This window comes from Cryptomeria japonica, chromosome 8 (genome assembly GCF_030272615.1).
Source record: "Cryptomeria japonica chromosome 8, Sugi_1.0, whole genome shotgun sequence".
Taxonomy (NCBI): domain Eukaryota; kingdom Viridiplantae; phylum Streptophyta; class Pinopsida; order Cupressales; family Cupressaceae; genus Cryptomeria; species Cryptomeria japonica.
The window spans coordinates 625,331,958-625,359,829 of NC_081412.1; the positions used below are offsets into that span (position 1 = coordinate 625,331,958).

Genomic DNA, 27,872 nt, shown 5'->3' on the forward strand with positions numbered 1-27,872 from the left:
GGTTATAGTAAGGGTTAAGTTTTCTAGAAAATGATATCTTTCGGCGTATTTTACATAGAGTTTTGAAAATATAGGTATACATAGTTTTAAATATATAATATATAAATATATACAATAAAAATAGTAGTATAATAATAGAATGATAATAGACTAAAAATAAAATTATTAATTATGGGGGATTGAAGTGTCCCACATAAAATCCATTTTTTCTCAAAGATATGATAAAAACAAATATAAAATATAAAATATGATAATGATGATGTAGTTTAATAGATTTTTTTGTTTTACTCAAGAGTTTAATAGAAATGTTAAAAAAATAATTTAATAAAATTAAAATGATATATTAACACTGAAAAAACATAAACTTCGTCTTAAATTTTCAAAACGTGCCCCATCCAAACGCCGTTGATGGCTTCACAAGTCATTTCATAAAACTATAAACACGCCCTGCGAAACAAACGAATACACAACCATTTGGATATCCAGGAAATACACAACCATTTGGATATCAAAAAAATGGGATTAGAAATAACTAGCGGCGAAAAGGATTTATCTTTCAAAATGAACAAAAAATTTCCAGATTCAAAACAAGACCAAAATGCAAAATTATTACAGAAGACAGAAATAAGTAATGAAGATAAATTTATGCCCGTTTTGCGCTCGGGCAGCTGCGCAAACATAGGTCAGAGAAAATACATGGAAGACGAGCATATCTGTGTTGATAATCTTTCCGCCTACAATCTCCGGCGGCCGGCGCCGGCGGCCGCTGCGTTTTACGGCATTTTTGACGGTCACAGTGGCGGCGAGGCGTCGAAATACGTGAAGGAAACAATCCTCGATTTAATTCTCGATGACCCAAATTTCCCAAACGACGTCGAAACGGCCATCACGAATGCTTTTGCAGCAACGGAAAACGGGCTTCGTTCTGCCGGAATTTTAAAAGCCGGCACAACGGCTTTGATGGTGTTGGTGTGGGGAAGAACTCTCTTTATTGCTAATGCAGGTAATGTTTTCTGGAATCTTTGTTTTTTTTCGTGTTTTTCAACTGTTCTCTTTCATTTTCATGATGGTTGAGGGAGTGTGACTAGAAACATTGATGTAAAAGTCCTTACAAAGTTCAATCAGCATTATGGACTCTGAAAATCTGATAGATCTTTTTTTTAAATTGTTGTCTTATTTGTTAATTTGTTTGTGTAGGTGATTGCCGTGCGGTTTTAAGTAGGTCGGGAAAACATATCAATATGACCACAGATCACAAGCCTACAAATAAAGATGAGAGATTAAGGATTGAGTCTCGAGGAGGGGTAATTTCTAGTGATGGTTATATAAATGGTGTAAATTGTCAATTTGGTGTTTCAAGGGGTTTGGGAGATTGGGAATTTAAGTTGGAAAGTGTGGCTTTGAATCTTTTGAGCCCAATAAGTGCTGATCCAGAGTTGAATACTTATGAGCTTACACAAGAAGACGAGTTTTTGATTATTGCAAGTGATGGTGTATGGGATGTTTTGAAGAGTGATTTTGCACAAGAAGTTGTGAGGAAACAATTACGATTATGCAATGACCCTGTCAAGTGTTCCGAAGAGCTTGTGAGACATGCATTAAAAGAACAATCGATGGATAATCTCACAGTGATCGTCATATGCTTTTCAAGTGATCCCCCACGTAGAATGCAATCAACCTCAAATTCAAGATTATGGAAGAAAACAATATGCCATACTCAAGATACTACAAAAGCTCAAGACCATTTATGTCATCCTAAGCTTACAATCCCTCAAGGCCCTTCCACACATTCTAATGGAACTAAATTTCATAATGAAAACTTAGCATCCACCCATCAACAAGAAAAGTTATCCCTTATTACATCTAATAATAAAATAATCACATCGCGAGGTCCCTCTTTACTACCTCCTATAGAAAACACGCTTCCTATTGAAGTTACAACCAATACACCTATTACTACAATGGTACCAAATACACCTTGTAGTAATATTTTTTCAATAACACCTCCTGTTGAAATTCTTCCTAGAACACCTCTTAAAGAGATAACAACTCCTATAAATATATCAACAATCCCTCAAGATCAAAATCTACATTGGTCACTTTCTATGACATCATGTTCTCACAAAGTGGAAGCTACACCTCCCATAAAGTCACCCATCAAGTCACCTATGAACAATGAATTCACACCTTTACCTCATGATGGTACACCAAAGAATTTAAGAAATAATGATTCTCCTAAAGGTCATGGTATTTTATCCAAGGTCATAATATTTTTGAAAGGTGTACGAAAGGAAGCTACACCTTTCATAATTTGGATGTGTCTTGTTGGTGTAACAGAATTTGCATTCCAATTAAATAAATAAAACCTAATTAATACAATGAATCTGAACTTCTTTTATGTTCTGTATCTTGTTTTTATTAATGATTCTTAATATTTAATTTGTAACTTCAAACTAATATTTTTTAAAATTATATCTATTTTAATTAGCAATTGTATTAAAAATGAAATTATATTTATTTTTAATACATCATTTACAAATCATAATGCTATTGTCAATGGAGTTGTGCATAAATGTCAAGAGCATAAGATTCTCAAGATTGAGATCCATATTCAAATCTTCAAAAAGACATTTTAAGTCAAAATTTCAAGTGACTCTAGTACTTCCATTATGACTTCTTGAAGGGGAAGAGGTCCCCCTTGTGACTTCTACTAGTGTGAAACAAGCCTAAATAAACTCTCACTAATTATACTATTTTTAATCATATAAACATTTTTAATTATTACATTTCATTTATTTTTTATTTAATTATTAAAACAAATTATATAAACAACCACCACCATCATATTGACAAGGATTGGGAAACAAAAATTACTTTTTGTTTATTCCATTTTGATAATTTTCAATGTTTGTAATTTTTTTATTGTTGTACAAAAAAAATGCAAAGGGCCAATTTTTCCTCTTCCCATTTGCATTTTTTGATCAAATTTTAGAAATAGTGGCCTATCCAACCTATTTGGAGGGTTTTAGTTGAGATATACAAGAATTTTTTTTATCATTTCTGCCTTGTTTGTGGCATTCTAGTCTTTGCAATTTAACATGTTTGTAAAAAATAATTATGGCCATTTTGGTGTTCGACCTTAAAGGGTGTTAAAATTGATATAGTACACCAATTTTCTAGATTTAAGCAGAAAAACACAGTCAATTCCGTCTCCTAAAATTTCGAGAAAAAAGTTGAGGACCATGGCGAAAGCGTCCACGGTCCGACCAACTTTTTTCAAAATTTTCAGGGATGATAGGTATTATGATATTAATGTGGAATCAAAAAAAACAGCCGATTTGGAGATGTTTAGATAAGTCAAACTTGCGGTCAAGGGTCGAAAATAGAAGAATCTTAAAAAATTGGGGTTTTATGATTTAACCACTGAATTTTTAGAATAAAGAGAGATTTGAATTGCGATTTCGAAATAGAAATCATATCTGAAATAAGCAATTAAAATGTTGCACTTCACAAGCTTAATTTCCTCAAAATGAAAAATTAGGGTTTTTATGCAATTAACCTCTAAAATTTGCAAAAAGGTCAAACTTGGAAATGAAAATTTGAAATTCAAATTGCAATTATTCAGATCTAACAAATAAGAAATCAGAGTTAAGATGTAGGACGTCGAGTTCACCAAAATGTAAAGTGGAAAATTGAAACCTAATGACTCCCCACCTAGGAGAGAGAAAGGAAGTCACTAGGATGGTTTTCACTTGGAAGAACTTTACATTCAAAAGAGGGGCTTGAATCCACTAGATCCAAATCCAAGGGAAACAAGGATGTGAATTCCAAGTGGATTGCAAGGGTTGAAGTTGATGAATAAATGATGAATAGTTAGTACCAAACTGGTACTAAGAGGGGGGGTGAATCAGTACAGGCAAAAACACTTTTCCTAAACCAGTTTGACTGCAAACAATGCACTTTGATTGGCAAGCACTAACACTGGTCTAAACCAGATTACTACCGGTAAAACACAGTAAGAATGTCAAAGACATAAACCGGTAACACTTAGCTTCCCACACAATCTAATACCTCATTTCCTCTTCACCCTTATGCATAAACAAGTAATCTATCATCAGAAATATAATGACTGCTAGTTCAACATATTTTACCAATTTGACATAAAACACTAAACCATCACATGAAAGGCATCACACATGACACACAGATTTTTCACGTGGAAACCCAACTTGGAAAAACCACGATGGGGATGAATACCCACAAGTTGTTCTTGAACTCTTTTGAAGTTCGCTTTGTTAGGAGCCTAGTCCGGTTAGAGACTTTTACAATAGGTTCTGCTAGGAACCAATCCTGCTAGGGATCATCCGGTTAAGGGATGGATAAATACCCGGTTAAAGGTTAGAACCTTGCTAAAGGTTACCTTGCAAGAGGATTTGAAGAACTCATTGAATTGAGACACCCTGTTAAAGGATTTACACAAAAGCTTGTTAAAGCTACCCGATAAAGGGATTTTCCAATTGCTGAAATGGTTAGAAGTCAACAGGTAATACACTGATCTGATAACAACACTCAATACCAATTCTCTTCTGCAATCACACTCTGCAGGTATCAACACACTTCTCTGGTCTGGCAAGAATCAAGTATCACTCACTGGGATACACACATACCATTTTCCAACAACCTCAAAATGAAAAACATCATCGACCTTATAGGAAACAGATAGGTCGGTAGCATAAACCCTAAACCCCAAACATTTAGGTTTTACAATCCATTTGGTTCAATCCTGACCGTTAATCACACTGCATCGAATACAACAGTCTTGAATGGATCTCAAGACATTCTCCAACGTTCATTCTTTGCCGCTTCAGGAAGCTGATAACCCATCACATGCTCTCCACTGTTTACAGAGACTTCGCACATTCCCGAGGTAGATAGGATCAATCTCCATGCAAGATCCTCAAGGAAATCCTTCACGCGCACAAGGCTGACGTGGAAACACTATCTGATCTTCATTGCAATGCTAACTCATCACAAGATGTCATCGGTTGAATCACAGAGGCTTGGAATGCATCAACCGAAAACCCTGAAGCTGAAACTACCAACTGATAGTCATGCCAAATGAAACCCCAATGCAAAACTTTCATTTACCAGTTCTCATTCCAACATACCGGTTCACCTTGAACAAACATATCGCTTCTCTTTTTCACAAATACCAGTTTACATCATCATATCGGTTCTCTTGCCAGTTTGCTTACTACACCATATCGGTTCATACTTTAGCATGTTGACATCAATGACAACATACAACATCATCATGTCATCATGCTCTGCACATATGCCAACAATCTCCCCCTTTAGCATTGATGGCAATATACAAAGATATCTTTCTGCTTCTGCTTCACATCTTCTCCCCAATACTACAGATATCTTCTCCGCTTCACATCTTCTCCCCCTTTGACAACAATGCCAAAGTGGAGGCACAAGAAACTATGTCCCACTATGTTTCTCCCCTTAAGGAGTAGCATCCTTCAACACATCAATCCTGAAAAAGATATATCAATGTAAGTCCTGACTGATGTGGAGCACACACCTTTAGTTCACCTCTTGAAGGGGCAACACCCCTAATTCACCTCTCAAATAGGTAAAGGTGGCCTTTGGTAGAGGCTTGGTGAATATGTCTGCTAATTGCTCCTTACTGGAAACATGTTCTAGTACAACTTCTTTGTTCTGAACCTTCTCCCTCAAGAAATGATACTTGATCTCGAAGTGCTTGGTTCTAGCATGTAAAACCAGATTCTTAGAGATGTTAATCACACTTGTGTTGTCACAAAATATACTTACCGGTTCAGATACAAGAACTTTGAAGCCATTTAATACATGCTTCATCCAAATTGTCTGGGTGTAGTTCATAAATGATGCAACTGTAGCGTCCTAAAATTGCGACACTTGCAATTTCGACTGCATTTGGGTCTTCACGATGGCGATGCAACACAGAACCTGAATGGAGACCCCGAAACTTGCTCATGACACCAAAAACTGCATTTTTCCAGCACCCTGCTTGATCCCTCCTTGCACCCTGCTGTCCCGGGAGGTGGGACCAGAGCACCCAGCGCCCTGGTCCTTCAGGACTAGGGCGCCCAGCGCCCTGGTCCCCCAGGACCATGGCGCCCAGCGCCCTGGTCCCTGGCCCTATTTTGGGCCCGGTCTCCTATGGGACTTCGGGCCTTTTTGTTTGCAAATTGGAAAATAACATTTCCTGATCGGCCTAAGGTCGGGAAAATCAGTCTTTTAACCCTAATTGACAAGTATATAAATTACTTTTTCCTCTCTCATTTGGGGAAGACGAAAAAGGCGCGAAAACGATATTCAAACATTCAAGCATTCAAGCATTCAAGCATTCCTTCAAGCAATTGATCATTCTAAGTCTCCATTCAAGGCTAAGTGTTGCATTTAAGACAAGGATTCAACCATGGAAGAGGAGATCACATGCTACAACATACAACATACAACAAACAACAACATCTATACCTTCGCATATAAGGATACAAACATCCTTACAACAAGGTACTAGTACTTGTTTTACATTACAGTCATTTACATTTACAACATTTCTCATTTCTTGGTTAATTCCAAAACCGGGGTTTGACCTAAGGGCAAACCCCTAATCCCTAACCCCCCAATCGTCTTCGCTTTTTTGTGTGTAGGTTGCAGGTACGCGGCTGAAATTGAAGATCTGGAATCCTTGTGCAGAGACGAACAGATCCCCCTTCGTTTCGCAGATTTTTCGGAGGACCGTGTGCACGCCGGGCGCCATCGTCCCATCAACTTTTGCTCAAATTTGTAGGACAGCGCCGTCTCGACATTTTACTGCTAATTCCAGGTCCGCAACTTCATATCATATCCCTATCTCTATTTATAAGTGAATCTTTCTTGCTTTTACAGGCATTCCTAGTTCAATCTTTCTATCTACATTCTTTACAAAAGAGGGTATCCTTGCTATCACAACCCTTGAAACTCATATAGAATCCAATCTTGCATTGCGTGGGATTGGATCTTGTGGGTTTCAACCCCTCTTTTGAATGTAAAGTCCCTCCTAAGTGAAAACCATCAACCCTAGTGACTCTCCCTTCTCTCTCCTTGGAGTTGGGGAGGGGAGAACGACTAGGGTTCGATTTTTCCGCTTTACAGCAACATATTCTGCTTCTGCTGTAGACTGAGAGATACAGTTTTGCTTCTTACTCATCCATGAGACTAGTCTACCACCAAGAAAGAATGCACCACCGGTTGTGCTCTTCTAGTCGTCCACATTACCAGCCCAGTCAGCATTTGTAAACACTTTCAGGTTGAAATCATTACTGTATGGATACCATAATCCATAGTCAATAGTTCCCTTCAGATATCTCAGAATCTGCTTGACTGCTACCAAGTGGGATTCTCTTGGACTTTTCTGGAACCATGCAGTAATGCCCACTGCATGTGCAATGGTGGGTCTGCTATGTACTACATAGTGCAATTTACCAATCATTGATCGGTATTCTTTCTCATTTACCAAAACTGAGTCATCCTCTTTTGATACTTTACAACCGGTCACCATCGGTGTACCAACCGGTTTACTATCTTCCATGCCAAAAATCTTCAACACCTCTTTGACATATTTGGACTGAGGGATAAAGATTCCATCTTTCATTTGTTGAATCTGTAGTCCAATGAAGAACTTAATCTCCCCTATAAGTGACATCTCAAACTCCTTTTTCATCTCATCTGCAAAATCATGACTCGTCTTCTCATCTCCTCCAAAAACTATGTCATCAACAAATACCTCACAGATTAGAATCTGATCTCCTTCTGACTTCAGATAGATATTTCTACCTTCACTTGTTCTCTCAAATCCAATCTTCACAAGATGAGAGTGCAAGCATTCATACCATGCTCTAGGTGCCTGCTTTAGTCCATACAAGGCTTTATGTAGCCTACACACCATGTCACTATCTTCTGATAGGGCAAACTGATATGGTTTCTCTATATACACCTCCTCTTCTAGTATTCCATTCAAGAATGTAGATTTTACATCCATTTGATATTTGAATCCCTTGAATGTTGCATATGCAAGAAGCATACGAACTCCTTCCAATCTGGCTACAGGAGCAAAGGTTTCTCCATATTCTTCTCCTTCTTCTTGAGCATATCCTTTGCACACCATTCTGGCTTTGTTTCTTACCACTGTGCCATCTTCATTTAGCTTATTTCTGAAAACCCATTTGGTGCCTATGACATTTTTATGCTCAGGTTTGGGTACCAAAGACCATGTACCATTCTTTTCTATCTGGTCAACCTCTTCCATTTCCTTGATCCAGTCTTCATCTTTATGTGCCTCTTTGAATGTTTTAGGCTCAAATTTAGAGGTCATGCAAGAGTTTTCTCTAACCTTTCTTCTTGTAAGAATTCATGCATCCTTGTCTCCTATGATCTGCTTTGGATCATGATTCAACTTTACATACCTAGGAATGATCTTAGTTGTTTCCTCTTGCTTTTCTTCTTCATCCTCATCTTCATCAGCATCAACATCTACCGGTGTAGGAGCATTGTTACTAGTGCTAGGTTGTTTTGCATCCGATTCCCAGAAGGTTACTATCGGTTCATCTCCTACTTGCTCACTGTCAGTTTCCTCAGATTTCTCAGAGGTTTCATCAGCTCTAACATTGATGCTTTCAACAATTCTCTGAGTCCTATTGTTGAAACATTTGAGAGCTTTGCTCTTTGTGGAATACCCTAGGAATATTCCCCCATCACATTTAGCATCAAACTTGCTTTGATGTTCACTCCTCTTGATATAACATTTGCTACCAAACACTCTAAAGTATCTTACCACTGGTGTCTTATCGGTCCAATACTCATAAGGTGTTTTATCCTTACCCTTTTTGATGAGTACCCGGTTCATTATGTAGACTGCAGTGCTCACCGCTTCTCACCAAAAGGTGTGAGCAACCTTCCCTTGGATCAGCATTGTTCTGGCTGCTTCAACTACAGTCCGGTTGTTTCTCTCTTCTAGGCCATTCTATTGTGGAGTCTGGGGGCAAACCATTGCCTCTTGATGTCATTCTCTTTATAGTACTTGTTGAATTCACTGGAAGTGAATCCTTCTCCTTGATCAGTTCTCAAGCACTTAATCCTCTTACCGCTTTCTTTTTCAACCAGTGCTCTGAAGGCTTTGAACTTTCCAAAGGCTTCAGACTTGTCCTTCAAGAATGTGACCCACATCATTCTTGAGAAATCATCAGTAAGAATCATAAAATACCTATCTCCCTACACACTCCTAGTTTTCATAAGACCGCACAAATCAGTATGCACAAGATCAAGTAAATTGTCTGTAGTGAAAGATTTACCTTTGAAGGTTGAGGAAGACATTTTCCCCAATTGACACTCTCTGCACAAATGATTTTCCAGTTTTCTCAGCATAGGCAATCCTCTAACTGCCTTGATCTTACTGGCCTTCACAATATTATCAAATTTTACATGACAGAGTCTCCTATGCCATATCCAGCTATCATCAAACTTAACCATTAGACATGTACTGACATTAGCATTCAGCTGAAATAGGTTACCTTTGGTCTGCATACCAGTGGCCATCAGTTCACCACTCTTACCTTTTATTTTACACACTCCATCTCTGAATTCTAGAGTGAGTCCATTATCATTCAGCTAGGCAACACTCAAAAGGTTGTGTCTGAGACCTTCTACCCAATACACATTGTGAGCATTGCTTTTTCCATTCAGAGAGATGGACCCTCTGCCTTTTACCATACATGGTGCATCATTACCAAAATGAATCACACCACCATCATACTCTTCTAGAAATAGAAACTTACTACGGTCACCAGTCATATGGTGAGAACAACCACTATCAATAATCCACTCATTGGAATTATCAAAGCGGGAGACAAGAGCCTTCTTATCTAACACATCTTCTCTAACTGCTACAAACACAATGTCTTCACTTTCTTCATCTTCTGATTCCTCATCAGTGACACCTTCATCAACTGCTACAAAACAGTTTCTCCAGTTTCCTCCTTTGAACTTCTTGAACCTCTCTGGTTTGTCCTTGTTATCACCATTGGGACAGTTTACAGCAATGTATCCTATCCTATTGCAAGAAAATCATTTCAAAGGAAGCTTACCTTTGTATTTAACGGTTCCCTTGGGAATTCTATTGGCAAGAAGAGCTTCAAATTCCATCAGGATCTCCTCATCATCCATTTCTCTACTTTGTCTTGGTTCACCACTGGTACTAGCTTCTTTGCCTTTTCTAAATGGTGCAACAGATGCTCTGAAGGTTGATTCAGTCTTCTGAATACTGTCATCATAATTATTTAGCTCATATGCAGTTAACTTTGCAATGATGGAGTCCAGGGATACCTTTGTCTTGTCTATAGACCTCAACTCCTGAATAGCAGCAACCCTTATTGCATAGACCGGTAATAAGGATCTCAAAAATTTGCTAACAACAGTGGAATCTTCTATTTTACCACCTGCACTCTTGATATCTCCAACAATAGTTTTGATTCTTATTCCATACTGTTGAATGGTCTGTCCTTCAACCATCCGCATGTCTTCAAACTTTCCCCTAAGGCTTTCTTCCTTAGCTTGTTTCACATGCTCATCACCACCATAGATATTCTCAAGAGCATCCCATACTTCTTTGGGATTCTCTTTATCCTGAACATCAATAAACTCGATGTCAGATAAACTGCTGATTAGGGCTTCCATGACTTGCCCATTCTCCTGAATCTCTCTCTTTTGATCATCGGTGAGAGTACCAGTAGGGATAACATAAGCATTTTCAACATAGCTCCAGCATTGAGCACCCATGCTTCTGATGTATATCTTCATTCTGTCCTTCCATATTTTAAAGTTGTCTTTGTTGAACTTTGGACCTTCCCTCTTCATCATTAGAGGAGGATCTTTTCCTCAAGCGGTTAAGCTTACAACATAGAGGACCTAGAAGATGCTCTGATACCCATTGATGAATACATGATGAACAATTAGTACCAACCCGGTACTAAGAGGGGGGGGTGAATCATTACAGGCAAAAACACTTTTCCTGAACCAGTTTGACTACAAACAATGCACTTTGACTAGCAAGCACTAACACCAATATAAACCAGATTACTATTGGTAAAACACAGTAAGAATGTCAAAGACATAAACCGGTAACACTTAGCTTCCCATACAATCTAATACCTCATTTCCTCTTCACCCTTATGCATAAACAAGTAATCTATCATCAGATATATAATGACTGCTACTTCAACATATTTTACTAGTTTGACATAAAACACTAAACCATCACATGAAAGGCATCACACATGACACAGATTTTTCACATGGAAACCCAACTGGGAAAAACCACGGTGGGGATGAATACCCACAAGATGTTCTTGAACTCTTTTGAAGTCTGCTCTGTTAGGAGCCTAGTCCGGTTAGAGACTTTTACAATAGGTTCTGCTAGGAACCAATCCTGCTAGGGATCACCTGGTTAAGGGATGGCTAAATACCTGGTTAAAGGTTAGAACCCTGTTAAAGGTTACCTCGCAAGAGGATTTGAAGAACTCATTGAATTGAGTCACCCTGTTAAAGGATTTACACAAAAGCCTATTAAAGCTACCTGGTTAAGGGATTTTCCAACTGCTGAAATGGTTAGAAATCAATAGGTAATACACTAATCTGATAACAACAATCAATGCCAAGGCAGATCCACTTAAGCTCCTTCTCTTTTGCAATCACACTCTGCAGGTATCAACACACTTCTCCGGTCTGGCAAGAATCAATTATCACTCACTGGGATACACACATACCATTTGCCAACAACCTCAAAATGAAAAACATCATCGACCTTATAGGAAACAGATAGGTTGATAACATAAACCCTAAACCCTAAACATTTAGGTTTTACAATCCAGTTAGTTCAATCATGACCGTTAATAACACTGCATCGAATACAACAGTCTTGAACGGATCTCAAGACGTTCTCCAACGTTCATTCTTTGCTGCTTTAGGAAGCTGATAACCCATCACGTGCTCTCCACTGTTTACAGAGACTTCGCACATTCCCGAGGTAGATAGGATCAATCTCCATGTAAGATCCTCAAGGAAATACTTCACGCGCACAAGGCTGACATGGCAACACTATCTGATCTTTATTGCAATGCTAACTCATCACAAGATGTCATCGGTTGAATCACAGAGGCTTGGAATGCATCAACGGGAAATCCTGAAGCTGAGACTACCAACCAGTAGTCATGCCAAATGAAACCCCAATGTAAAACTTTCATTTACCAGTTCTCATTCCAAGATACCGGTTCACCTTGAACAAACATACCGCTTCTTTTTTTCACAAATATCGGTTTACATCATCATGTCGATTCTCTTGCCAGTTTGCTTACTACACCATACCAGTTCATACTTCAACATATTGACATCAATGACAACATACAATATCATCATGTCATCATGCTCTGCACATATGCCAACAGAAGTGTGATTTACCCTCTTTTGTAAATGAGAAAGTTGACTTGTTGACTATGTGGAAAAGAGAGAGAAAGGAGTGAAATGAGGAGTTGTCGGTTCAAGATCATGTTGTAACTTCGAATCTGAGGTAATTAGACTGATATGGATCTGCCCTACAAATTTGGAGAAAAGTCATTGGGACCGTGGCGGGAGTGTACATGGTCCTCCACAAAATCTGTGAAACGAAAAGGGTTCTTCCATCTCTACAAATGAAGCCCAAACTTGCAATTACAGTTGCACACCTGCAATCTACACACATAAAAGAGGGGAAGAAGGGTTGTGGATAGGGGTTTGGCTTAGTCAAACCTCGATTGAGGAATCAACCTTGAAAGAAAGTAATTGCAAATGCTTGAATGTAAACAATGAAAATGTATACCTTGTAGATCTGCAACTTGTTGATGATAATTGCTTTTCTTCTTGAATGTAATCACAAGTGTTGCATGGAATGGCATATAACATGACAAAACCCTAACACACATACATGCTTGCAAATGAATGTTGAAATATTGTTCCAATGGATGAATAAAGAAGACTAGAATGCTTGAATGCTTGATGATGTATATCTTCGCCTATGCTTGCTTATCTAATTCCTGCTTCTCTAATTCCCACTTGAATTTTGCCTCCTCACAAATGACAAAAACAACTCCCTTTTATACATGCCTTTGAAGATTAATTCATCTCACCAAAGACCGACATCAGGTATATTTGGGATCCCGAAGTGCAAATAGGGTCGGGGGTGATGAGTTGAGACATTGTCATATTTCTATCCTCAGAACTCTTGAGCTTTTGTCATCTTTTGATTTACATAATAGTAGTAATGATGTATTGGAAGTTTACTATATGTATTTCATATGTTAGCCTGAACCTATTAAAACATGTTTTATCTTTGCCAGTTTATTCCTTTAGCCATGCCATTTATTCTTGTAGCCATGTGATTTATTCTTGTTGCCATGCGGATTGTTTAGGGCAATATCATATGTGAAATTAATAGATGTCTTGATTAAATAAAATGCGTATGTATGTTATTTCTTTTGTAGTGCAAGGAATAAATGATGTTGTGGTGGATGTTCGCCTATCACGCCAGTTGAAGGAAAAGATACTCAAGAAGATGACTAAAGATCGAACAAGCAGAAAAGCTAAGAAGCATAAGGAACGACATAAGAGGAGCAATCAAGCGATACTAGCGATGTCTAACTTAGGTGGACATTGAAGTTGTAAATACCGCCACAGTATGTTATTACTATGGTTCAGTTTAGATCCGCATTTCATGTACCATTACTCCAGCTATCTCCTTTCTTGGTCAATTATCCGCCTCTTCTTTTCGGTGTGATTTGTGTTGTCTGCAGTAGATGATTTCTTTTTAATAATAAGTTCTTTATCTTCTCAGAGGTTAGATGGAAAGAGAAGAAAAAAACAGAGCAGAGAATTTTTCATAAGTATTTTTGAGTTTCTTTTCATATTGAATTATATAATAACTTCCAAAAAAATGATGAATAAAAATATGTTGTTAGGAGCATTTAGAGTTGTTTTTGGGAAGCCTAGAATCACTCACCCAATGTGGCTCACTTGGTGAGTGTTCCTGTGCATTTGTTAGGATTAGTTTTCTTTCCTTAGTTGCAGTAGACGTTCTTGCATTGACTGTTCTTGCAACCACTGGAAATAGATCCACTGATTGTTCCTGCAGCCAAACCAAAACAGAGTAATTTATGTTTCTCAGCATTGAACTTATCCAGTATTTATTTTATGAATTTATGCAGAAGTTTTCCTATAGACTTTCAATAGTTTCAATTCTTGCTTACCTTTTCCGCATAATATTAGTTGTTGCAGTAATGCAGAATAGTTGTTGCAGGAACTTAGTGCATATATAGTGCAAACCCATTTCAAGTATTGCGTCCCTGGGTTGACAATCAAATGAACACTAGCTATGGAAATAGTGACTTTACCAAATGAATGTCCAAACTTCGAGTTGAGACTTCAACTAGAGTTATTATTCTTATTGTTGGATAGAACATTTGTGGCATCGTTGTTGAGGATGGTGTCAAACTAAGAACCTGTTATGGCTATTGTCTTTTCAGTTTTTAGTTAAAAAAAAATTTGGCATACCTAATTGTTCGAAAAAAAATTCATCAATCTGAATGCATAGGTGAAGAAGAGATGTTCTAGGTAGATTTTTGCCGAGTCATCCTAATCATGCAGAAAATAATTCCCCAGATATAAATCCTTTCGCTGAACTTTATCAAATCCCAAAGAATTTGAACCATCCTGAATCTGAGTTTCCAGAAGGTAGTCTTCAGTTCCTCTTTGGACCTCAAGCAGAAGAATTTCATATAGTAACTCCCCCCACAAGTCCAATGTAAGGAAACCCACCTCCTAGTGGAAATAATCCACCACCACCACCTTTGGACCCAATGTTTGAGTTTCCCATATCTGATCAGCATGATAATGCTAATCTCAAGAACATTCTAGCTTCTTCCCTCTCTAAATTCTCTGGATTGGTGACAGAGGATCTAGACACATTTATGTTTGAGTTTGAGGCTCTTTGTAGGAGTTTTGATTATACCACAAATGCCCATAGACTCAAAATATTTCCTGCCACCTTGAAGGAATCCTCTTTAAGATGGTTTATGAGCTTGGGTAGTAGCATAATCAATACATGGGATGAGATGAAATGATTGTTTCTTGCAAAATATAAAGAGTATTGTAGAGGTGTTGATCATCATGAGGATGATATCTTTAGAATGACACAGAAAGAAGATGAGAGTCTTGAAGATTATCTGGAGAGGTTTCTGTTTAGTGTCAAAAAGTCCAAACATAGTACTCTAAATGAAGATTCCCTCAAGTTGATATTTTTGAGGGGAATCGGTGATGAATGCACTGATTCTTTGGATCTTATGGGAGGAGGTGACACTACATAGTCCACGTGGACTGAAATAGGAAAAATTTGTAAGAAGTATTCTAGATCTGCTTCTAAAAAGAATAGGTGTTTCAAGCAAGGAGCACCTTCATCAGCATCTGGTACTGGAGTTTCTAGAATGGAACTTAGCCATTTATTGAAGGACTTTAAGGAGGACATTATAAATAATATGGCTACTTAGTTGGATACACTTTCAGCTAAGAAGAAGCATGAAGAAGCTGGTGCATTTCTTACAGAATTTTGCCTTCATTGTAGACACCGAAAAAAGGATTGTAGATGTAAAATGGTTGCAAATGTTGAGGTTCCTGACTTCAAGCCAATACAAGGTGAGGATGAGCAAGTTTTCTATGTTTCTCAAAGAAGGCCAAATTTCCAAAGACAAGGTATGCCTCCAAGTCCACTTTCTTTTTCTGGATATAATGGAAATTCTTATGTACCAAATAACCAATGGCAATCACCATATGCTCAAAATTTTGGTAATTATCAAAACCGGTATGGTTCTCAAGGCCAAGCGAAGCATTTTTCTAATCAAATGCCACAGTGGTAGTAGCCACAAGGGAATTGGTATCCACCTCAGGGCCAAGGAAGTCAGTTTCAAGGGAATTGGCAACCTACTCCTCAATGGAGGGGGGGTCAGCCATGGACTACTCAATCTTCTGGTTATCAATAGCCTATTCAGCAGCCACATCTGCCTGCAATAATGCCTCCCCCTGTAGCCACTGTTGTCCCACCTAAACCAATCAATGCCAAATCCTAATATTAAATCTCAACAACAACAACAACAACAACAACAACAACAACAACAAGCTTATTCAACTGATCTTAATCAATACCCAACCTATTCTCTATCCCTAAGTGATATTCACGTCCGATCTGGGACAACTCTGCCTAATCCATCTCCCCCATTTATCACTTAGGTACAAGAAGAACAAGAAATCTCTAATCCAATAGATACAATACCTCAGAAGCAGATATTACCACCATTTCCCTAGAGATTGCAAGAAAAGGAAGTTCTCACAGAACAAGAGCAAGGTTTTGATATCATAGATCAATTGAAACATGTTTGTGTTAAAATTCCATTGTTGCAAGAAATAAAAGATGTTCCTATATATAGTAAGGCACTGAGAGAAGCATGTCTAAAAAACCTGGTAGGAAGAAGAAGGATCTGCAAACAGTGCATGTTATGGGTCAACTGGTAGATATTATATTAGCCAAGGTTGCAATTCCAAAATATTCTGATCTAGGTAGTCCTGTTGTAAGTATAGTCATTAATGGTAGCCAGATAAGAAATGTTTTAATTGATTTAGGGGCAGCCATTAATGCGATGACAGGAGAAGTAATGCAACAACTTGAAATCAATAGTCTAAGGCCTACACGCACAGTTCTACAACTTGTTGATAGCTCTACAGTGAGACTTGATGGTATGATTGAAGATGTGGTGGTTATTTTGGATTCTTGGGAATACCCTGCAGACTTTATGATTCTATCTCCAAAGGCAACACTGGGAGGATATCCAGTGATTTTAGGAAGACCCTGGCTTGCCACGGCTAATGCATATATTGGATTTAGATCAGGGGATATGACTATTTTAGATGGGAACTCTACAAAAATATTAGCTTTGTATTCTCCTGCACAACCCCAATGTGATCAACAACAAGTTGTTTGGCCTATTTTGGGAGAAGAATCTGAGGGAGTTGACTCTATTAATCACCTTATGATGATTAATCGAAGGCCATTCATGCAATTAAATGATGAAGACTCAATTCTTTATAAAATTCTGATAACTTTATAAAATTCTGATAAATGAGTTGACACAAGAACAACAATTGCAGGAGTTGGTACCAAATATTGCAAATTTAGACTTTCTTGCAGCCACTGATGTATTGCATACTCTGTTGCTGCAGGAAGTCCGTACATCTCATTTTTCTAATATGTCTCAGATTGATCTTACTATCAAGATAGAAGTTGACTTGAATAAATGTCTGAATATCAATAGTAATCTTTCAGATACTCAAAAGGGGGCCCTTATGGACTTGCTAAAATATCATAAAAATGCCTTTGCATGGGATTACAAGGATATGCATTGGAATGAATCCAATAGTTTGCACCCACCATATCTATATAAAAGAAGAATGTTGACCATTCAGACAACCACAAAGAAGAATCAATCCTGCATTAAAATAAATAGTTAAAGAAGAATTGTAGAAGTTGTTAAAGGTCGGGTTTATCTATCCTATCTCTGATAGCCAATGGGTATCACCTTTAGTAATAGTTCCTAAGAAAGGAGGAAAATGAAGGGTATGTGTTGATTATAAAGACTTGAACTTAGCAACAAGAAAAGATCATTTTCCATTACCATTTGTGGATCAGGTATTGGATTCTTTGGTTGGTAAAAGATATTTTTCATTTCTTGATGGATTCAATAGTTACAATCAAATTCAGATAGCCCCGGAGGACCAAGAAAAGACAACATTTACTTGTCCTTGGGGCACATATGCATATTCTATTCTTCATTTTGGGTTGTGTAATGCTCCAGCCACTTTTCAAAGAGCAGTGATCAGTATCTTTTCTGATATTTCTCAAGACATCATGTAAATCTATATGGATGACTTTACAACTTATGGTTCTGAATTTGAACAAGCATTGGTGAACCTAAAAAAAATTTTGCAGCGATGTGAGGACTACAGTTTGTCATTAAATAGTGAGAAATGCTTCATCATGATGCGGGAAGGAATAGTCCTTGGTCATCATATCTCTATAAAAGGAATACAAGTTGACCCAGCAAAGATTGAAGTCATTCAGCATATCAATGCGCCTGTGAAGCAAAAAGATGTAAGAAGTTTCCTTGGTCATGTTGGATACTATAGAAGGTTTATCAAAGATTTCAGCAAAATTTCAAGTCCCTTATATTCACTGCTTACCAAGGATATGGAATTTAAATAGACCTTTGCATGCAATGAAGCTTTCTTGAAGCTTAAGCATGCTTTGACCCAAGCACCAGTTCTTAAAGGTCCAAATTGGTCTTTACCATTTCAAATTCATACAAATGCATCTGATTATGCAATAGAAGCAGTATTAGGACAGAAGATTGATAACTTGGAAAGTGCAATATATTATATTAGCAAGAACTTACAGGGGCCCGAGTTGAATTATACACTCACTAAAAAAGAAATGTTAGCCGTTATATATGCACTCAGCAAATTCAGGCACTATATCACAAGATATCCCATATTTGTGCATACAGATCATACTGCAATCAGATATCTCATGAATAAGTCTTCAATTACTGGTAGATTAGCTCGCTGGTTATTGTTGATGCAGGAATTTGATATTATAGTTGTTGATAAACCAGGGAAGTCTAATGTGGTTGTATATTATCTTTTAAGACTTCAGTTACAGGAAGATTCTACAATAATAGATGATATGTTTTCAGATGAATATTTATTCCTTATACAAGCTCACACTCCCTGGTATGCTGATATTGCCAACTATTTAGCTGCTGCTAAAATGCCACTTCATTTCTCTCCTAAGGAAAGAAGGTTGTTAGTAGAAAAAAGCTTTAACTTCTCATTGATTGTTGATTGTTTATTTTATACTGGGCGTGACCAAGTCATGAGAAGATGTGTAAGTAGAAGATGAAACATATGATATCCTGCGTGCATGTCATGATGAGCCATGTGGAGGACATTTTGCTGCCAAAAGAATAGCACTCAAAATACTAAATACAGGATATTATTGGCCCACATTATACAAGGATGCAACACAATATACAAGAAAATGTGACAGATGCCAGTGCATGGGAAGACCTACTAAATCTGATGAGATGCCATTATATCCACAAATATTAGTTGCGTCATTTGATAAATGGGGATTAGATTTTGTTGGCCCAATCGATCCGCCTTCTAATGGAAAATCCTACATTTTGGTATGTACATATTATGTAACAAAATGGGTGGAAGCTCATGCCATGACACATGCAAGAGATAATAAGGTGGCTGAGTTTCTTTATGAGGAGATATTTACAAGATATGGAGTACCAAGAGAAATTGTATCAAACCAAGGCCCACAATTTATTTCAACATTGATTGCAGCTTTGGTCAATGAATACAATATAAGGCACAAAAAATCTACTCCATATCATCCACAAGCTAATGGATAAGTAGAGGTTACAAATAAGGAGCTTGAGGCTATTCTTACCAAAACAGTATCTGTTCATAAAAAAGACTGGTCTCATAGGCTTTCAGAAGCAATTTGGGCATACAGAATAACTTGGAAAACACTAATTGGTTTTACACCTTTTGAAATGGTTTACGGAAAAGTAGTAATGATGCCTATTGAATTTGAGCATAAAACTCTGAGGACAGCTTTAAAATTAAACATGACACTATCTGAAGCACAAAAAGAACGTATTTAGCAATTGAATGCTTTGGATGAATGGAGGAAAATGGTTGTCCAGCAAACAGAACTGATCCAACATCAAAGAGCAAAGTGGCATGATAAATATATAAAAGAGAAAAAGTTCAAAGCTGGTGACTGGGCAATATTGTATGACTCCAGATATAAAGATACTATGGGAAAGTTGCAAACTAGATGGTTAGGTCCATATGAGATAGAAGAAATTTTCAAAAATGGAGTTGTTCATTTGACCACAATTGACCCTATTCAGTTTAAGCTTTTGGTGAATGGTCATCAATTGCGTCTTTATCATAAGCCGGCCACTAAGGAGGAGTTCCTGCAGCAATTTGCTCAAAAGGATGAAACACGGGTTTCTGCAACAACTAATAAGGTTCCTGCAGCAACTGATCAGGTTCCTACTGCAATTGAGCAAAGTAATGAAGGTAACGTTCCTGCAACCACTGCAGTGAACATGCTTGCCACTTCATAATTCTTCTCGCGTCATTTCACAAAAATATTTCCATGTCTTATGAAAATATTCTTCTCCATAAATAAATTTTCATCCACGTCATCCCATCTCATTTTCTTATTTGTCATTTCATTTCATTTCGCCTTCCTTTTCGTACGATTGCAGGTATGTACATATTGTATTTTATTTTAATTACGCATTTATGATTTCATTATGATTACTGCCTTCCTAAATCCACTTAAACTCCCCTAAATCCTGTTAGCTTGTGTGGACACATGCTAAGTTAAGTTGGGGGGTGTTTTATGGTTCGGTTTCCAAAGTTAGTAATTATTTGTCCTTTTTGGTACCTTGAATTGATTGTTTGCCATCATTGTTTTTAACAAGATATTATTTCACGCAAGAAAGTAATAAATTATGCCACCAAATTTGGAGATATGTATGGAATTTTCAATTTTCAAGTCTGTAGGATATTTTGGTTCTCCGTTTCTCAGCTGTAGAGTGTGATATACTAACAAAGTAAGAAATGGGAGGGGATCCAATCCGCCATGAACCAACAGTCTATGATGTGTTGCTGCAGGATGCTCTTTGTGAGCATTATTTTAGACACCATGGCTGGATTGATTACTTTTTGAAAATCAGGTATTTTAATGAAGAAATTATTGCAGAGTTTATGCATTCCTTCAATGAAGGAGAAGCTATTGTTAAAGGATTAAGGGTCATTGCTACGGAGCAACAGATAGCTAAAGTTACAGGGTTGCCACAAGAAGGAGAATTGTTTCCAGAATCAAAAGACGCTAGGAGTTCCAGAGTAGAGTTTACACTTCTCGTAGATGGACCTCTAACGGTGGACAAGCAAGGAACCAGGAGGGTTTCCCTACCAACAGAGTGGCCTCAAGTAGCTTTATATGTAATGAAATACATTACTTGCGAAGGGAGGTATTCAAATCTACATTCACCACATTTTAAATTACTTAGTCATCTACGGCATGGCCAGAGGGTGAATGTCCCTAATTTTCTATACCACCTCATTTCTATAAGTGCCAAAGAAATGCAGAAGAGTGGAAATCATTCTGTCAGTCACCATGGTTTGATTAAATTGCTTGTAGAACATTCTCTTAGAGACGTTTCATAGATGGAATGGGGGGTATTTGAGGACATATTGCAGTTTAGGGTTGAAAATGCTCCTGTTGCAAATGATCCACCAGTTGAAGAAGAAAATATTGAAGAACCCTCTTCTCCCGTAGTTTCTGCAGAGAATGATTTGCTCGTTGCAAAAGGAGTTGTGGTTATTATGGAAGAGGAGATGGTTGAGGCAAATGTGGAGCAACCCTCCACTTCTCTTCAAAGAGAATCTCCATTTTCTAAGAGAAAAGGGAAGGAATTGGAAATAAATGAAACAGATGAAGAACCTATGGTTCAGATGCATGCAACTCAAGTTTCTCATGCAACCAAGAGGCATAGGTCAAAAACAAAAACTCTTGCAACAAAGCCATAGGTAGAAACCATTCCTGCAGCGACTCCAAAGGTTTATGTGAGAAGAACTCGGGGTAGGACCCAGAAGGCTCATCTAGCAGGTGATCCGACAGAGGTTATTTCAGTGGAAACATAAAAAGAAGGGATCCCTACAGATGTTGAAATCTAGGAAGAAGATGATGTAGATAGACTATCAAATCTTGCGTCTATGGCAGAGCAGCTTGAGGAACTTGTTGAAGAGATTCCATGGCCTAAGGTAACACCTCTTAGACCTCCATCATCCCTAAGTAGTTTATCTATTGCGTTAACATTTTATAGACAATGGGAAATAGAGAGGGCTAGATTGCAAGGGGTTATTGACAAACAACAAAGAGAAATTGAAAAGAGGGATAACAAAATTGAAGAATTAGAAGCTAAGGTTGAAACAATCACTAGTATGGTCCCCGAATTGATGCAATGTAGGGCACCGCCAAGGGTTTATGCTTTGCATTTAAGGGAGCGGTATTTAAATTTCAAATTGAACCACATTGTCAGGGACCTTAGCCCCTCTTTAGAAACCCTTAAGGAATTTTATGATGCTTACCAGACTTCTCCAACAACTGTGAAAAATTTGTTATGTGAATTTTATTTACATAACTATGTTGTAGCTTCAGATAGTGAGTGAAATCCTTTATTATATATTGGTGATATCCATATAAAAGCTTTAATGTCATGGATTCAAAATGAGATCAGTATGGGGGCACAATCCAGAGCATACAAAGATTTTGAATTTGATTGTCCATTACCATTGAGGAAGGAAGCAAAAGAGCCAAGAGTTCTTTATTATGAATGGCAGAAATTACTGGTAAGAAATGATGTTAGGAATCTAGTGCTTCCGATGAGGGAGGAAATATACCAGGCATATGAGCATTTAGTTTAGACTGACAGTGCAGCTGCAATAGATGGTTTAACTCAACACTGGAATAACTTGCCAGAAGAATTGAAGCAGGGAGAGCCTCATTCACTGCCAAATTTACAAGCAACTATGCAAAGAGCCCCCAAATATATACAACTGGGAAGAGAGAAGACCAATAACTGGTTGTCGTTGATCTTTCATCCTCCTATTCTTATGTGGCCACTATTGGAATGTAAGACTACGAATAAGCCCTATGAAGTAGTTATAGAAGAAGCCAGATGGTCCAGGCTGGAAAAGATGAAAGGATTTTATTGGAATTTAGCTTCAGGAGGAACAGATCAAGAAACCATTGATGACCTAAGAATTAGTGCAAGAATAAAAAAATTTCCTCTTGCTAGAGGATCAGCAAGATCTTAAAGTTGAGGGGCATAATGTGTTGAGACATTGTCATATTTTTATCCTCAGAACTCTTGAGCTTTTGTCATCTTTTGATTTACATAATACTAGTAATGATGTATTGGAAGTTTACTATATGTATTTCATATGTTAGCCTGAACCTATTAAAACATGTTTTATCTTTGCCAGTTTATTCCTGCAACCATGCCATTTATTCTTGTAGCCATGTGATTTATTCTTATTGCCACGTGGATTGTTTAGGGCAATATCATATGTGAAATTAATAGATGTCCTGATTAAGTAAAATGCGTATGTATGTTATTTCTTTTGTCGTGCAGGGAATAAATGATGTTGCGGTGGATGTTCACCTATCACGTCAGTTGAAGGAAAAGATACTCAAGAAGATGACTAAAGATCGAACAAGCAGAAAAGCTAAGAAGCATAAGGAACGACATAAGAGGAGAAATCAAGTGATACTACCGATATCTAACTTAGGTGGACATTGAAGTTGTAAATACCGCCATAGTATGTTATGGTTGTGGTTCGGTTTAGATCCACATTTCCTATAGTATAACTCCAACTATCTCCTTTCTCAGTCAATTATCCGCCTCTTCTTTTTGGCGTGATTTGTGTTGTCTGCAGTAGATGATTTCTTTTTAATAATAAGCTCTTTATCTTCTCAGAGGTTAGATGGAAAGAGAAGAAAAAAACAGAGCAGAGGATTTTTCATAAGTATTTTTGAGTTTCTTTTCATATTGAATTATGTAATGACTTCCAAAAAAATGATGAATAAAAATATGTTATTATGAGCATTTAGAGTTATTTTGGGAAGCCTGGAATCACTCACCCAAGGGGGCCCACTTGGTGAGTGTTCCTATGCATTTGTTAGGATTAGTTTTATTTCCTTAGTTGTAGTAGACATTCTTGCATTGACTGTTCTTGCAGCCACTGGAAACAGATCCATTGACTGTTCCTGCAGCCAAACCAAAATAGAGTAATTTCTATTTCTCAGCATTGAACTTATCCAATATTATTTTTATGAATTTATGCAGAAGTTTTCCTGTAGCCTTTCAATAGTTTCAATTCTTGCTTACCTTTTCCGCATAATGTTTGTTATTGCAGTAATGCATAATAGTTGTTGCAGGAACTTAGTGCATATATAGTGCAGACTCATTTCAAGTATTATGTCCCTGAGTTGACAATCAAATGAACACTAGCTATGGAAATCATGAATTTACCAAATGAATGTCCAAACTTCGGGTTGAGATTTCAACTAGAGTTATTATTCTTATTGTTGGGTAGAACAGGGGGGACCTATCTTGGGGCCACCCTAAGAGGGTGGGATAGGATCGCCACACCTTTGTCCAAGGGCTTTCCCTATCTTGGGGCCCGGACAAGGTCCTGAGGCTACCTCAGGGTTCAAACAGGAAGGGGTCAAGGGGTGAAAATGCATAAAGAGTTCTCAACTAGGAAGGAGGATGTCGTTGCCAAGGTGAAGACCTCAAATGTGGTTAAAATTGCAAGAGGCACAATTTTATGACACTACAGGAACAAATACTGAATACATAGCTCACTCCAACACGAAACCAAGGAAGCATTAGCACCAATAGTAGAAACCCCCCCATAATACTAATAAGGGAGAGGTATGATAGGTACACTAAATTTGAAAGCCATAATGTAGTGCATGCAGAAGAACCAAGAATATCTAACCATGCAGACATGAAAGCACAAGCAAATACAAAGGGTGTGCAAACCAAGGCACACACGCATGATAAAGTTATGAAGTCAAACAAAGGAAAACATCAAACCCCCATGGCACTTCATATCATAGTGTGAGTACAATAAGGCACAAAAATGATGTGCAAGATCCCAAAATATATGTGCAATACAGAGGCACTTTATCTCAGTGCATTTACAAAATCATAAGTGCTTACAATGAAAGCTCATAATGTCAAAAAAATACATAACACTAGAAATACATGAAGAACAACAAAAAATGAGTCATCCCACGCAAATGAGAAGTTTCCATGATCTCATATGTCCAAGTAATTCACTAGAGTGTGAAAACACAAAAAAAAAAAAAAAAAAAATTTACCTGGAGTAAAATATGGAAAAAGTGTATGGATGGTTGTGAATAGCTCTGAAACATTGTCCCAACGCCATTGGAATCGCAAAAAATGGAGAAACTGACAAAAAGTTATGAGCTCAGGACTGAAAACAACGCCTCTGACTTCAAATGGTTGTAGAATGCACCAGAAACAAAAACAGGTGTTAAAACCCACAAATCTGGAAAGTAGATGAAACCATCTTTCCAACGATATCTCGTTTGCCAAAAAATGATATCGTATGCCCAAGTTATGGCCAAAAGAAAAAAAAACCCCTCTTTTAGGGCACAAAGAGGGTTACAGGAGCCATGCAAGTTGTCCGTACCGTTGATGTAATGTACTTTTGCAGCAAAGGGTTGACTTTTTTCTTTTTAATTAAAAAAAATCTTTTAACAACATGCACCAACTTGATTTTTTTTTTTTTTAACAAAAAAAATTAAAAACCCAACAATTATTTTTTTTTTTTTACTAGCGAGTTGATTTTTTTTTTGAAAATATTTTTGATGGAGGTGCAGGTATGGCCGTATGGATTTTCCTGTCTCAAAAAACATGTCAATAAAAAATCATGTCCCAGATGCCCCTGTCACCGAAAATAGGCAAATTATATATCAAAATTCTTGGAATCGGCCTCCAGAAGCCAACCATGACATCCTTTTTTGTCCAAATTGCTCCAAAAAATAGGTTCCCCCCTGGATCACAAAAAAAATTGAATTTTCAAACCCTCACAGATCTGGCCTTGTGAATAAAAAATTGACAAACAAAAAGTCAATCTTGACTATTTGACACATGTCAGATTCAATGGTGAGGTCCAAATCAACCCAAATTGCACAAAAGACCTACTATAGGTAGAATCTCCCAATCTGAAGAATAGGAAAGCCTCAGGTCTGAAACTCTGATACCATGTTAAAGTTGTGAAATACAACCTCATAGAACCCATTGAACACCTGTATGCAAATAAACTGTCACAACAATGGAAGATTCACACAAAACACAAAGATTGCTTTGAAAACCCAGAGCAAGAATATGCAATAATAATCAGATTGGTTAGGATTACAAAGGGATCAATCCTTATAAAAGGAGATCAAACCTAAAAACATAAACCCTACAAGCAATTAATAATTAATAATGAATATTAATTATTAATATTTCTAAGTTTAGCTTCCTAAATTTAGCTTAAGTGAAATAGAGAAAAGGTGAGTTAATTATTAAATCAATATGATTTAATTAATTAAGTAAACTAATACCTTTTACTCTAACAACATGGAGGTTGCATGTTAAAAATGTAGAATGATCTATGTTAGTCAACTATTGAATAAAAAATAATGTGTTATTGTAGATTGAAGCTTGAGGTTTTTCTAAATGAACTTCAATAAGATGTCTTTATTAAACATTATGCTTTTTATTGTGAATAAATCAAACTTTACCATCCCTTATGCATTGTGAATTTTGTTTCCATTTAATCATACATTTTTTATTTGTCTATTTCTCTAAAATGGTTTTTTCCTCAGGTTGGCTGATGATGTGAAATATTGGTTATTGATGTGTGTAAAAGCAATTCCTTTGGGCTACATTAAAAAAATTAAGCAAAGGGAATCTGGTGCAGGACACCCAAAGACATAAATGATGATACAAATGAAGTCTAAAAGAGCCTAATATCACCCATGAGGTGAAAATGATCATCTGTAATAGGTTGATAGTTTTGTGAGTCAATAAGACCCATTGATGTAAGGCATTGTCATGGTTGCATTTTATAAGCCACCATGGATAAATAACCATGTGGGTTAGTAGGAGTCTAGGCATGAGTCAGACAAATAAATATTGGTCTTAGAAACGTCAGACCAATCCTTGGAATATGTCGAATACACCTTGGAGTCACCAAATTTGAAAAGTGCAAGTTGACAACTTTTGTTCTCATTGCAAAATGTTATAAAAAGGGATAGCTAATCCTCCAACGGTTCCAAAGCTTGAAAAGTGGTTGGAAACCATTAGGGGGGCTATATTATGCCCACTTGGATCAATTCCAGGTCGTTAGCATAGTTGTTGAAGTTGATAAAAAAATGATGATGTTTTGGAGTTTGGAGCAAAACAATATACTTGGAGTTTTCTGAAATTTTTCTTTTTTGTTGTTCATTTCCAGGATCAGTATGGATTGGTGGATGTCTAAAACCAATTGGATGAGTTACGAAAGTCTCTTACCTTTCATTTGAATCAAGTTTGAGGTTTTGTAACAATCGAGTTGTAGGGATCCATCCAAATCTAACCAGACTGGTCACAAACCCTGCCGACACCTAGGGTTTCACTGTAAAGATGCCCTTAATCTGACATTTTCACCATAGGACCAAACAAACTATGGGAAAATGTTAGAAGGGCCATTGTATCGTAAGATTTTGGTGTTGGTTTCCAGGGAGGCTCCAAGCCGAAGAGATTGAATTGACCCTAGACGGACATCTCTATGTGACTGCCTGAACTGTAGAAGTGGAAATCACTTTCAGAAGATAAAGAAGATGGGATCAAGTCTTGAAACCTTGGATTTGGTGGTGTATATGGTGAAAATGAATAACAATAATAACAATATTGAAAGGCTAAATGATTTCAACCACAAAACCCTAGCCTAACAATCAACAAAGATCCACCATAACATATGAATATTACCTAAGACAA

General features: G+C 37.3%; 1 protein-coding gene across 1 annotated transcript; it reads left to right on the forward strand.

Moving 5' to 3' along the window:
* Nucleotides 1-516: 516 nt before the first annotated feature.
* On the forward strand, nt 517-27,375 carry LOC131045156 (probable protein phosphatase 2C 47). The gene is made up of 6 exons (XM_057978685.2): nt 517-1,003; nt 1,198-1,586; nt 20,145-20,316; nt 21,050-21,249; nt 21,508-21,654; nt 27,349-27,375. The coding sequence occupies exons 1-6, from the start codon at nt 517-519 to the stop codon at nt 27,373-27,375; spliced, it is 1,422 nt and encodes a 473-aa protein (XP_057834668.2).
* The last annotated feature ends 497 nt before the right edge of the window (nt 27,376-27,872 follow it).

What these genes read in the sequence shown, in the direction of transcription:
- LOC131045156 (XM_057978685.2), top strand. Translation starts at nt 517, where the DNA reads ATGGGATTAGAAATAACTAGCGGCGAAAAGGATTTATCTTTCAAAATG. An exon ending in TCTCTTTATTGCTAATGCAG is followed by an intron (nt 1,004 to 1,197) that starts GTAATGTTTTCT and finishes TTGTTTGTGTAG; the next exon opens with GTGATTGCCGTGCGGTTTTA. An exon ending in GGCCTCAAGTAGCTTTATAT is followed by an intron (nt 21,250 to 21,507) that starts GTAATGAAATAC and finishes GACATATTGCAG; the next exon opens with TTTAGGGTTGAAAATGCTCC.